The sequence below is a fragment of the Pygocentrus nattereri genome, chromosome 22 (genome assembly GCF_015220715.1).
Source record: "Pygocentrus nattereri isolate fPygNat1 chromosome 22, fPygNat1.pri, whole genome shotgun sequence".
NCBI classification, from domain to species: domain Eukaryota; kingdom Metazoa; phylum Chordata; class Actinopteri; order Characiformes; family Serrasalmidae; genus Pygocentrus; species Pygocentrus nattereri.
The window spans coordinates 26472196-26485903 of NC_051232.1; the positions used below are offsets into that span (position 1 = coordinate 26472196).

Here is a 13708-nt window from a genome sequence, read left to right on the forward strand (position 1 = left end):
CCTTTTTCAAAACGCTTTTATTTCATAATATATCATTATTATCATTTTGACCCCTTTACAATAAACATGCAATAGACAGTTGTAGCACACATTGGTGTGTTGTTCAGGACTTCTCTTAAGTCGAACGATCCTCTGACAACATGACACTTTATCTGAGAACCTGAGAACCTCTATTCAGCTGTTTATTTCTGCTTTTTTCACTTGCTGAGTCTGTTGTTATTGTTTGTGGTGCTTCCCTGAAGCTGATGACAACAGCCAGACCACAAAGTGGAGAAGTAGAATATCTGACAGCAGTTAAAAAAAAAAGGAATTAAACAGTTGAACAGCTGAAGAAGCTTTAATATTTTTTTCTGAGTTGTGCTGGAGGACTAAATGCAACTGATTACTGCCCTGCAAATAAAACAATGAACATAAAGGTAACACCACCCTCACTATGTGTAGTCATATTCAAAATGATGTGCAACTAAAATGACTATACATATAAGAACTAATTGCAAAAACAGTATAAATAAGTATTTCAGTGGTGACAAAAGAAATAAATAGAAGTATACAAATGCTGCATTTATTTATCACTTTTAAGAGAATCCAGACTAGTTTTATTTACAGAATGATTTTAAGGGAGTAGGTTCATGTGAATGCAGCTCTTGTTTACAGACTGAATATATTTCTTTTTCTATATTGGTTTTGTAGCTCACTCACCTCCTTCATATGTCAGATGGCTGAACTCACACTGTAGAAAGAACAACAGATGAATAAGTGATGATGGATAAATAATCAAACCAACACGATGTTCATTTTCCATCATGGCTCTCAGAGAATCAGATTATGAGATCACTGAAGCACGTGATGATGTATAATGCATGTGATTGTATAATGCAGGCTTCGGTGAAATTCACCACAGCAGCTCTAGTGTTCAGTGTATACTTAGGTTTTACATATATGTATATTTTGTTTCAGGTCAGTTACAGGCGTCTCCCTAATCACATGATAGTGTTGTCATAAGTCACTGATAATGATGGTAAATTTGAATGCCCAAATGAAGAGCTGCAGGTTCTGAGTGGGTCTTACTTCTTGCAAAGGAATCATCTTATATCCTCAAAATTATTTCCTGAAAAATAATCACTTGTTTTGACTGGAAATTAAATGAATGCTCTTTAACTTTTGGTTAGCAACGTTTGTCTGTGGTTTGTGCACTTTAGTCATGGTGGCAGCAGTCAGTAGCGCCCCCCCCCCCCCCGACTCACACATTCAAACGGAAGTGGTGGGTTTCAGCTTAAAATTAGGCCTCAGTGTATCTAGAACCCTTACACCAGGGCAATGAAAGTGACGTTATAATTTAAAGTATAGTAGGATATATTTCAGATATACATTACAGATGATCTACTTTCATCTCATCTAGGATTGTTTTAGTTGTTATTAGTTGAGGGAACATTTTGTAGATTCCACTTTTTCAGTCTGTATTGGAATATATCTTGTGAGAGTGTGAGAAAAAAAGAAATAACCAGCTAAACAAAGGTTCTCCTTTATACAGAGCCTCCAATGTATTCCAGCAATGCCTTCAGCATGAAATAATATGACTGCCTGAGTTTGACTGAACACGTGCTGAAAACAACCTCAGGGTTACTCTCAGTAACTGCAGCCATAGATACAGGCAGCTGTGCCACTCACAGCCAGTCTTGCGCTATTTAAAAAAGACGGGTCTTTAATAAAGGGAACAGATCTATTTACAACCATAAATTCTATATCAAACCATTTCAGGCTTATATGGTTCTTTTCATGGTGGCATGTTCTCCAGATTGATGGAGAATGTGAAATGGTTCTATATAGCATCAGTGGGTGTGGTTCTAGTGTTCCAAGCTTTATCATAACAATAGAAGAACCCTTTTTGGTGCTATATAGAACTGTTTTCAAAAATATTCTTTATAGAACCATGTACAACACACTTTTAATCAATCTGAAATCTGAAAGAACATTTTACGCATGAACTGATTCCATATAGAGCTCATGGATCTAAATAGAAACATTCCCTTTCTTAAAGAACCTTTGAAGAACCTTCATTTTAGGAGTTTTTTTTTAACCATTTCTAAATCTCCTCTGGAGGAAGTCCAGTATTTACAGTTACCACCCAACACCTGCTTCAGCTGATCAATCCTTCATTACATTAGGTCAGGTGATGATGATGGGATTGAATAAGTCCATACAATGACTGGAGATCAGCAAGAAGTCGGGAACAAAACCTGTGTTCTTGTTTTCTTCTAACTTTATATATAACTTTATTTGTATTTATTATGTTGTTTAGCGTTTTTACATACTGCATGGACAGTTTTACATATCATAAATATAAAAATATCAACTTGTAATATAAAACAGATCAATTTGATTGATTTGATTGAGATCATTTGTAACCCATCACTGTGATCTAGCTGTACTGTCAGTGCTTTTATAAAAGAGAAAGGTAGAAGTAAATCTGTATTTAATACTGACTGTTTATTATCAGTTCAAATCTTCACTAACATCGTTTAAAAACCAGCTGACTATGAGGCACTCCATGTCAGCTTTTACCGCAATGCATGATGGGCATGCCCAGCCTAGCCCAGCCCCTAGAGCACATCAGCTCCGTGTTTCTTTTGTTTTCTATGAATCTGAGAAAAAACTGACGATGGAGTTGAAGAGTTGGTAGATGAAGCTGGTTGATTAGAATGGCTGGTTAAGATGTTCTCAGAATACAGGATTCATCCAGCTCTGCTTCTCCTGCTTTACCGTAAGTCTGTTTTCCTCAAACTATTCCAGGAACACGAGGAGCTCTGGACTGACAGAGCGGTCAGTCCGGTCTGATCACTGACAGAGATCGTCTTTACAGTTACTGCTCTGGGTTTAATAGAAAACAGTGTGATGTGAGTGTTGATGTGTTTATACAGTAGAGCTGAGCTGAAAGTTGGTGTATCTGTATTAGATGATGATCTATCAGTGTAAAATACAGTCACATTAATGATGATCTGTAATAAAGTGTGCTGGATGAAGCTTTAAGCAGTAGTGAGATCAGTGTGTGTGTGTGTAGAATGAAGAAAGGATGAAGAATAGAACAGCAGGATCAGGTAGACGAGAGCTGAACTGAAGTGTAGTTACTCAGTCAGTAGTAGAGTCTGTTGCTGCTTTGCTGGCTTCAGTAAGGAATGAGCTCTGTCACAGTATTTAGTAGTTATTAAGTAATACTTGATGTGACAAAGGCTTTGCAAATGTGTCAGTTTAATGCAGTGAATATATTTTGAATATGAAGTGAAAATGAGCTCAGAACTGAACAAAAGCTTAAATGCTGGATTTTTTACACAATGGAACACTTGTAATAAAAGATCACAGCGAGTAGCCTGGAGTGGCAGCACTAAATGTAGATAAAATTACATTGTCATGTTGCAGAAAAGGCATTTATACATGCATTAGACATTATCTGAGATATGATCTGAGGTAGTGGATTCAGAAATGAACTGATAGTAAATATCTTCTGTATGTGAGTCTTTAGACTAATATTATCTACTTACACTGTTTCAGGTCTGCTGTGCTCAGCTGGAGAAGAGGTTGTCAGACTGCAGGAGCTGGAGGGAAACACTGTGACCATCCATACTGGATTAACTGGAGTTCAGAGTGATGCTCACATACTGTGGTTCTATAGATCTGAGAATGCAGATATAAAGATAGTGATCAGTCTGATCATTAGAGGAGAGATTATTACAGACTATGACAGTGAGAGATTCAGAGACAGACTGCAGCTGAACAGAACCAGTGGATCTTTAACCATCAGGAACATCAGCAGAGAAGATTCTGGAGTTTATAAACTACACATCATTACTGGAAGTATCTCAGTCTGGAGTTTCAGTGTTGATGTCTATGGTGAGTAAATATTACATTTACCATTTTTATAGTTGCTGTAGAAAAAGGCAGAACATGAATAAGCAGAACTGGGCTCAGCCTGAAGACCAACAGCGTGAACTACATCAGTCATAAACCAGTTCACTTCTGCCAACAAAGTTTAGCATGATAAAGAAATATTCTACAGAACGTAATCTGGTTGGTCTAGGGCACGGGTGTCAATCAACCAGTACAAGGGCCAAATTAAAAATCTCATCAAATCTGTGGGTCAGAGAAAAAACTGTTATTTTATTTTTAATTAATGTTGTGCTGTAACCCAAACTTATGGCTCTTGTTTATTCAAAAATATGCAAAGACTTCAACAATAAAATACAGGCACTTGTAGTAGAACTTGACTTATTACATGTAAATGTCCCCAGGTGGTCTTTTAACCCTACCTATTGACCTGCTTGAACTAGAGACCTTGCATCTATACTTTGCTGCAAGTTCATTAAGACTTGGACTCAGTTTCTGGTGGTGGAACTGCAGCTGAAATGCATTCGGGTGATATGGCTGGTGTGGAGCTGCACAGAAGTGTGTAGAAATGAGGTGTAACTGCTGTCCCATAGACTGTTATTGGGGTAGGAGAGTTGGAGCACACCACATTGCAGTGCATGCTGGGTAGACTGTAATGTAGCACATTGTAAAACAAACTAATTTTAATAGAAAATTCGGGCCGGATAGGATTGTGTGGTGGACCTGTTGTTGCCCATGGACCTTGTGTTTGACACATGGGGTCTAGGCTGATGAGATTTTGTTCAGAGTTAAATCTTGGATGAACATCTAATGATACAGATTTGAATGATTTTTATTCTGGTTGTCCTCTGTGTTTTAATATTTACCTCCTATACTTTATTTTGGTTTCCCCCCTTTATATCATCTGTAGACACTCAAATTGTTTGCAAACTGTGTGGTTAAAATGAATTGATTATCAGCAATGTCAGGGTTAATATTAGGTTTAGGCTTGGTGTTAAAGTTCAGGTTAGGATTAGATTTAGTTTTAGGGTTAGATTTTCTTGATTCTGTTACATTTACAGTTGTATTTAATAGATATTTAGTTTTATGTTAGAGGGAAGCCTGTCTGTTGGATATGTATGGCTTGAAATAATTTCAGAAAAAGGGTCTGTTTATTATCAAAAACATGGTTGATATGCAAAATTACCTCTACTAGTATTGTTGCATTGTGATGATGTCATGAGGTTGTGCTGGTCTGTGGAAATTACAACAGTTAAAAGTTTCTCTCAGGTAATGTCACACTGTAGCTAAAGTCTGAAAGAAATGAAAAGTTGAATTAGATATTTAACGCACCTGTCCTCACTCAGAGGGCGAGAGAGAGTAACCATGTGATGCAGCAGTTATGAAAACATATTTGTAAAGGGATTTATTTTATTGTTATTATGAATAAAGTGTTTTGCTTGGTTTATAGAACGTATTTTAGCAGTATTTAATATGTGCATCATATTGAGATTTACAATTCTTAACATTTAAGGTTTCCTAAACCTTGAAGACCAAGTGAGCATCTACGGTGAATGCAAAATAAAGTGTTACCAGTTGTTTTTGTTTTTTTGTTAATTAGCTCCACTTTTATTCACAGTCAGATCTACGTGTTTCTATTTTTTGTCAGTCATGCTATGTGACCAAAAGACCAGATGTAAACATGACTGAGGAAGATTTTTACTGGCAAATTCAGAGAACATATAGACCAAATGTAAAAATTTAAACACAAAAGAAAAAATGTATATATGGTTTATAGATTTTTATAGGGTTTATTATACAGGCTCATTTTTGTGTTTTGTTTCCAAATATTATAAAATAATATGGAAGATCTACCAAAACTATATGCCTGTTGTTATACATACATCACCGAACACAATATAGAGTGTTATGCTGAAAGATGTAATCTCGTACATAAACAACAGGAGTTGATCAGAGGCCGTTATAAGTCCGTGTATAATGACTAGAGATTTAACACACAGCCCAAATGTGCTGTTTATGAGACACAGCAGATATCAGATGTGCTGAAACCTGCCTGAGTTTGGCAAACAACAATTACAGCATAAAATCAGACATGGAACCTCCTCTAGCAGCCAAACAGGCCAAACAAATGTCAGTGATTTGATAATTTATAGTATTTTTGCATATTTATACTGTTGGTGGTGGTTATAGGGTTGTATATAATGTTTCAATGTCTCTTATCTGTTTTATTGTTTTATTCTGTATTTTGTAGCTCCAGTATTAAAGCCAGTCATAAGAAATCAAGCTGAAAAGCGCTCAGTGAGTCTCAGAGAGTCGTGCTCTCCTCTGTGCTCTGTGGAGAATGGGAAGGATGTGAGTTTATCCTGGTATGAAGAGAAAGAGAGAATCTCCAGCATCAGCAGCTCAAATTCCAGTGAACGTCTTTATCTTCCTCTGAATAAAACCAACCCAGACTGTTCTACTTACACCTGTGTAGCTGCTAATCCAGTTAGCACTCAGACAACCCAGCTCGACATTACAAACATCTGCTGTAAGTCAGGTAGGTAATAAAACCACAAAGCTCAGTGAAAGGTAAATATTTTTGTCAAACAAAAAGAAGCAACTAAGAAAACTTCACTAGTTTCTCTGATGCTCTACTGATGCAGATCCACATGCTAATTACTGAGATTTAACACAGAAATGTTTGTCTTTGCCATTTCCTGAAGTAAATGTAAAAGTATTGTTTACTTATTTGACTAATTTACTGCAGCAAATGCTTTTTTAACACTCTCAGGTACGAAAGGTCCTAGAGATCTCTCCAAATCACTGGCTGCTGTTCTGACACCTGTTGGTCTGATTGTTGCTCTATTAATTTTATTTTTGTGGATCTGGAAAAAGAAGACAAAGCAACAAGGCAAGAGATGCAGCTGGTTTTACAACATCAGTTGTCTTTCATTATTTTATTATCATTATTTGTTTTTTGTTTGTTTGCTATTTTGTTTTATACATAGCACAATATACTGTCCTGTCTTTTGTCTGCAGCTTGTGAAGACGCTGAGCTGAATTATGCTGAAGTGAAAACTAAACCTCACAGTTCAAATGAAGCTCATGAGGTGAGTTTACTACAGATTTAATAAATAGAGTAAATTATACACTTTATTATGAAATGTGAATATTTGTGTTTAATCTATTGCACTTCAGTCCTGAACATTAGAGCCATCTGCTGGACTGGAGTGAGACCAGGTCTCTTTAAATGAGCCGTTTCTAAAATATCAACTTTATTTCAAATTTAATTCAAAGAGATTTTCCTCTAACTTCTATTAGTCCATTCACCATGAAACTTTCACACAGCGTAAAGGAGAGCCACCAACATTTCAGAATATCTTAATATTTGCTCCCTCTTTTGTCTTAATGACAGTGTGAACTTGATCTGTATGAACTACACAAGTTTGTGCAAAAGCCTCTGATCAGTAGATCAAATCCACCTGAGAGTCACATGAACACGAGACAAGATTTACAAAAAAGCCTTGAGTCACAGATTTGCTTAAATTTGGGTAGTACCTCTTAAATTAGAAATCTAAAAATGTTTCTCTTTATTTTGCATTGCTTTGTTTTAATGTTTTCAAAATTCTAAAACTTTCTCGTGTTTATTTTCCAGATGTTCAGTGTGTTCTCAGATGCATGTCTGAACAGTTTTATCCTGCAGTCCATGTGTTTTTACTGAAACGTTCTGCTGTGTTTACAGGTAAACAGAGCTGGAGGGACAGAAGTTCAAGACCAGACTGAGCAGGTGGTGTACTGTCCTATCAGGACGTAACTCTGTATTTCAGAGTCAGAATATCCTTTTTAATTATATTTTACATTTTTAGCTCATTACTGCCTTCTTTTACTCAGTATTCAACCTGCTAGCTGTATAAAACTAGTCACAAGCATTAACTGTATTTGTGTATTTGTGCTGTGTTCCTTGTTTAGGGTATGAATTTCATGAAAACATTTCATTCTGAACAACTATAAACTGGCATTTCAGTATTTTGTACTCAGCATTTTGGTTTTGTTATTTACTGTCTTGAACACTGTCTGTCTCACCAAGCTGAATTCCTGCTTATAAAGTTAATATAAGCCTATAAACAGCACAACACACTTTAGTTTTGTTTGACCTTTTTTGTCCTTCAGTAACAGTAGCTGACTTTAGCCGCCTGCGTAACTAGCTTGATTATTTTGATAACGTGGTTACGTGCACGTAGGGTCTGTTGCTAGGTAACAGCCATAAGTCTTCTTAACCTGAGATAAGATGCTGTAAGATAAAATTCCCAAATCAAGTAAGATTTGCTTCTGTAATATAAATATATGAAAAATCTTAACTTGACCTGTCAGATCTTAAATTAAGAAAAAAGATAGGAAGTCTCAGTAATGCGGTCCCTGGATTTCACATCATGAACGGCTTTTGGACAAATCAGCACTGAGCTGGAGATTAATCAGGGGCTTGTGGAGGTGGACAGTTCTGGTCACTTATTTTTTGTGGCATCAGTAATATGATTTTTTTTTAGCAGAGGAAACAAATGATACTACATAATTATAAAGAACAGAAATTATTACTCCACTAATCACCAACATGGTGGCAGTGTCCACTTTAATATCTACGTATTTGTGCTGTGATTTCTTTATTCCTCTTTAAGAAATATTCGTTTTGACTCATTGTGTTTCACATGATTAGCGGTTCATTATAAATGCCACATTTTATGGGTGTGATGTGCACAAGGATTAGTCTAAAACGTGGTTAACAGAGGAAGTGGTTACGAATTAACTGCCACTCTGTTTGTTAGATTTTGTGAAGCTGTAAAGTCAGGAATCCCATCTCAGCTGAACTTGCTTTGTGAGACAGACCCTGATGATGAATTTACTAAAGCCGCTCTGTACTTTTCTGTATTTTAATCGAGGACACACACAGCTGGTGATGTGAAGCTCAGCGCTTATGAAGCACTAAAAGCTATTTGACTGCTAAAAGCGCCCCCTTCTGGAGAATTTTCAGTCTGCTAAACTAGTGATGCATCCATCCAGTACACTGGACTGACCTTTCGCCACCGATACTTTAGCACAAAATAAAATAAGTGTAAATAGATCAGAGTAGGTGTTTCTTTGCAAGCTTTAAAAGTCTACATAAAGGGCTACAGTGTGTCAAAATAAAAGCCCCTCTTAACTTAACAAACGTACTTAAAGTATGATGTCAGAATAAAAGCCCTGTGCAGCAAGACCTTTCTGATTCTTTTGTACCTCACATCAGTTTCATCAGCAAATGACTAATTCAGACCTTTACACTTTACTAATTTAAAATAAGCTTAAGAATTTATGTTGGCAGACTTTAAATTGCTTTTGAAGTAACAAGGTTGTAGTTAGGATGCTTACATTGATCAGTTTGACTTGGTAGCCCTAAAACAAATTAGAATAATATGGTTCATTATGAAGTTCTTGTCCAGTGTGCCTCATTTTCAAAAAATCAAATTTTTTCAGATAAATATGTTTTGGAATGACCTTTTCAATTACAACGGCACATTATCTAAGGTATACAGATTTTAAATTGAGAGAGAAGGAATATCTGATTGGTGCACAGTATTGGCTGATGTCCTGAGTTCTGGTATGAGAGAAAAAGTTGGAGTGAGTGAGTGACTGAATGAGTTGGTTATAAGATACATGAGGGGCTTTCCATAAAATAACAGAGATTTTAAGGCTATTTCAGGTAAAACTACCCAACATTAACTTATACATACATATATGTAAAGAAGGTCTATCATTAAATATTACAGATCAAAGTTAACGTATTATTAATGAACTATTATTAATAATAATAACAATAAGAAGAATAATCAGAAGAAGGATACTCATCATAAAATACTGAAATAATAATAACTAATAATACGGACCAAAACAGACTGAAATGAAAAAACATCCAGTGTAGAGTTTTGTGTTCCCGTTATGGATAATAAATCTTTAATTCTTATAGACTTATGATTATGTTAGGCTTGTTTAATGATGATCCTACCTTTACTGACACACACATGGTGAGAGATGAAACACAGGTCTAGTACCTGTAAAGGAGCAAACTGTAGTGGTTATTTCACTTTATAAGCATATTATGTGATGGTGGTGCTGCTTGCCCCAACCTGCTTTGTTTTGGTTTTTTAACTATGTAAATGACTCATTGGCACTGTGGGTAGTTTTGACTCACTGGAAACTCTCTGGACACTCACTGGACACAAAAAACCTGCACTCCTTTAAATATTTAGACTAGAAACGTTAAAGTTGGCTTGGAAAAGTAAGAATGAAACAGAAAGAAGTAAGATCATCAAGAAACTAGATCTACTGGCAAGCATCGACAATAAACCAACTTCAGGTTTCAGCCTGAAGCTCAGCCTCTCAAATTTCAGGGTGTGTCCAGAGTCTTCAGTTTACAGAGTCAAGCCTAAACACATCTGCCTATTTAATGCTGCAGAAATAATCTAATGTCAAATAATTATAGTCATTCTACAACTAGCAAAATCTTCAGAATAACCTTAATAAAGCTGTACTAGAGCACTCAAACCTTCTCTGACTTCTCTGAAGAAGTAAGAAGCATATATAGTTGATATCCGTCATGTTAGACCTTTATTTGTTTCGTTTAGCTGACAGAGATCTGGGGGTGTTTCATGAAGCAGGACAGCCTTTTAGCTTAGCCCAAAAATAGCCTTTCCAGACTAAGAAGAGCTGATGAACATTTGTAGTGGAAAATCGACAACTTCGGCTTAAATTACTGATCTTACTGGGAAGTCCTGCTTGGTGAAATAACCCCCTGTGTTATTACTGTGGGCGTTGGCTGCTGTGCTATTCATTACATGAACAACATCGCCGCCTGCTGTTTAGAGACATTACCTTCTGCTCCATTCAGCTTTTCAAGTGACCTATATAACTCTTTCAGTTCTGCCTTAAATCACGCGTTTGTCCATTTTAATAATTATCAGGCAAAGCAGTGCAGGAGCAGATCAGCAGCATGAGCAGCATCCAGTAAACACTATTTACACTGCATGCAACACAATTTACACTATAATAATGTGTTAAAGCCTTAAAGTTAGAAACTCTTTGTCCTTTATAGACTTGAAAAATGAACAACTTGCCCCACTAAACTACAGTTCAGTCATTTCTGGAAATGTGTGCCCTGTCCTTGAACAGGCTGCGTCTCTTTATCACAGAAGTTTACCAGCTGGTTGATTTAGCTTCTCCCTCCTCCCTCACTCTCAGCACATTTTATTTATTTAATTTTTCTCTTTATTACTTTTGATTTACACATTGATTTACATATTTATGATCAGTTCATTATCAAGTTTATATTTCATTATTAACTCATATGGCATTTTACACTAGACTTATAACACAAAATACAGTACAGACAGACAGTAACCAGACTTTTCATAACATGATTATCAGTAGAAAAGCACCACAAATAAGTCAATAAATAAATAAATACTCAAGCAACTAAATAAAGGATTGGCTGCTGTTGGACTAAAGGACTTCAGTCACTGTACAGTGGATATTTTTCTAACTTCTAGACATCCTGCCGTTTCTTAATTGCTCTCCAGAATGAGCTCCAGAATATCTGGAGTTACTGTAACAGCTTCATCTACATTTTCAATCAGTTTATTCATCCTGTTTCTGCCTTTCCTCCAACATAGCACAGCATTAAACACAACAGTCACTAAAATACCCTGATAAACAACTAATAATCCATCAATACTCCCATCAAACAACCTTCACTCCCTAATGAAATAACCTGCACTGAGTCTTCAGTAATAAAGTCAGTTTTACTTTTCCAGCTCAGTTTTCCTTCCTAAAGGACACCAACTGGAGTTCCTTCCTGCTTAATTATCATTTGTAATCTGAAATGCCATTTTAAAGTGAATCTGTACTCTGTAGTACAATAATACTGTAAATAAATCAGTATAAATGTATATAATCTCAGTAAAATGATGAGCTGCTCATTCTTTAGTCTCTAATCTTCATTCTTTAATCTGAGTGAATGTGTTGTCCTACCGTCCTTCGTCGACCTCCTCGCAGCTCCGTCACCCTTCAGTTTAGACAACAAGAGCAGCCAGTCAGCCACATCCATCAGACAGTGTCCAGGTCTTTAGTGGAAGAAGGAACTGCAGGCATTTCCAGCAGCAGTTTGTCAGCAATCTTTTCATTCTTTATGAACTGAAAGTATGTTGAGTCCAGCAGATCAGCTCTGAGCTCCGACCGATGACTGTCTGCGCTTCTTCGAAATGGCGATAAACATACAGCGAGTCTCCTCCTACATGGTGACGTAGCATCACAGCGTCACTCACAGTGTAACAAACCTTCGTCTGATGTCTTCCACTCCGAAACCTCTGTTTCTACACTAATCTGAGACCATTTTCACTCATTCTTTCATCTACTTGTATGCAGCACAGCAGACCAGCCCTCTACTTAAAACAATATGTCCATATCTCCATCTGTCAAATAGAGTTTGTGTCTCCTCCTTCATGGTGTTGGAGGATGAACCTGTCAGTCAAATTAAATTCAGCCTTTATTTATTTCCTCTCTTCCACACTGCAGTATCAGGATTAAAGTGTAAGAATCTGTTTCTACAGTGAAACGCCATTAAGTTTAACTCACACTACACCACAGACGTCTGCTTATCTGCATATTGACATAATACACCAAATAACCTGCATGTCATAGATCAAAATCAACTGGACTCACATTAATTATTATCACCAATGACCAAACAGTTCTGTGCATGTATACATTCATCTTCATCATTGTAACTGATTTATTAGTAAAGCTTTCAGTGAAGTTAGTAAGTTCTGTGTCACTTACCTCTCTCTGAGGAGTTTGTATGTCAGACTGGTCAGAAGGAAGAAGGAAGAAGGATTCTGACACATTTGCTTTAACTTTGTTTATCAAATAATGTTTAAAATGTTTGTTCTGGAACGAAGGTTGGACCTGTTTGCATTTCTGAAATCTAGTTGGACAGGAACTGTTTCATTCTTTTTCCTCTGAGACTATGTACAGTATGATGACGATTGACACACCTATTAGACACACATGAATAGATAGTCACCCAGATTCTTACCTTACTAGCCTCTCAAACTGCTTTACACTCGTCAGATTCCTCACGGAAAAACTTGCTAAAACTCAAATCTTCATTTGTATATAAATGATTATTATAATGACGGATTCATTGGTATCATGATTTTCACTGTTCATCAGTGCAGTCAGCATTATTAGTGTGATACGTTTCAGGAGTTACTATTAGATGCTTGAGGCTACAGTGGTGGGGATAAAAATCAGGGGTCATTATGTCTACAATGCAAATATAGCCAATTTATTTGTCATTTAAATGGATCTTCTGAGTTTTTAGATGTAATACTAATAACAGTACAATCATGGTAAATCTGAAAAGATTGGGACTGTTTTGCTCTGCATATACCTCTCCACCAAGGACAAATGTAAAAAATATGATTTATATCCAGATCTTACCTCAACACTATAGTGATACAGTATCAGGCATCATATTCATAACCATTTCATATAATAACTTCCTGCAAGAAAGCTTTTCAGGGCATTAAACTCTTCAGACATCTGGTTCCTATCACCACCACTGTGAACAGTTCTTGGTTAGTTTTGAACTTGCCCTTTAAAGTTAGGCTAAACATTTGACTTTGTATAATAAATAAGCCAGTCAGTCCACTGTTATATAAAAATATATCAAATCTATACTAGTCTATATAAAAAATAAGCTTCTTTTGCAACCTTTCTTTAGTAATGGCTTTTTTATGCTACCCTGGTTAGTTGTGTAGTT

General features: G+C 36.3%; 1 protein-coding gene and 1 long non-coding RNA gene across 3 annotated transcripts in view; one reads left to right on the top strand and one right to left on the bottom strand.

Moving 5' to 3' along the window:
- LOC108414734 lies at nucleotides 1–12165 on the bottom strand. Of its 2 annotated transcripts, XR_005129391.1 has the most exons (4): nucleotides 11917–12165; nucleotides 3537–3669; nucleotides 700–730; nucleotides 1–284 (listed from the first exon to the last, which is right to left on the bottom strand). It is a non-coding gene; the product is annotated as an uncharacterized LOC108414734 (long non-coding RNA). The 2 variants fall into 2 exon arrangements; XR_005129390.1 differs by having other exon boundaries at nucleotides 1–730; nucleotides 11917–12164.
- LOC108414733 (SLAM family member 9-like) overlaps nucleotides 2582–13708 on the top strand; it is an 18407-nt gene continuing 7280 nt past the window's right edge. Inside the window, exons 1-6 of the mRNA XM_037533038.1 lie at nucleotides 2582–2761; nucleotides 3547–3885; nucleotides 6131–6418; nucleotides 6647–6772; nucleotides 6901–6971; nucleotides 7604–7648. Coding sequence (XP_037388935.1) covers nucleotides 2713–2761; nucleotides 3547–3885; nucleotides 6131–6418; nucleotides 6647–6772; nucleotides 6901–6971; nucleotides 7604–7648 — 918 coding nt within the window. The 5' untranslated portion in view covers nucleotides 2582–2712. The remainder of the gene's footprint in view (nucleotides 2762–3546; nucleotides 3886–6130; nucleotides 6419–6646; nucleotides 6773–6900; nucleotides 6972–7603; nucleotides 7649–13708) is intronic.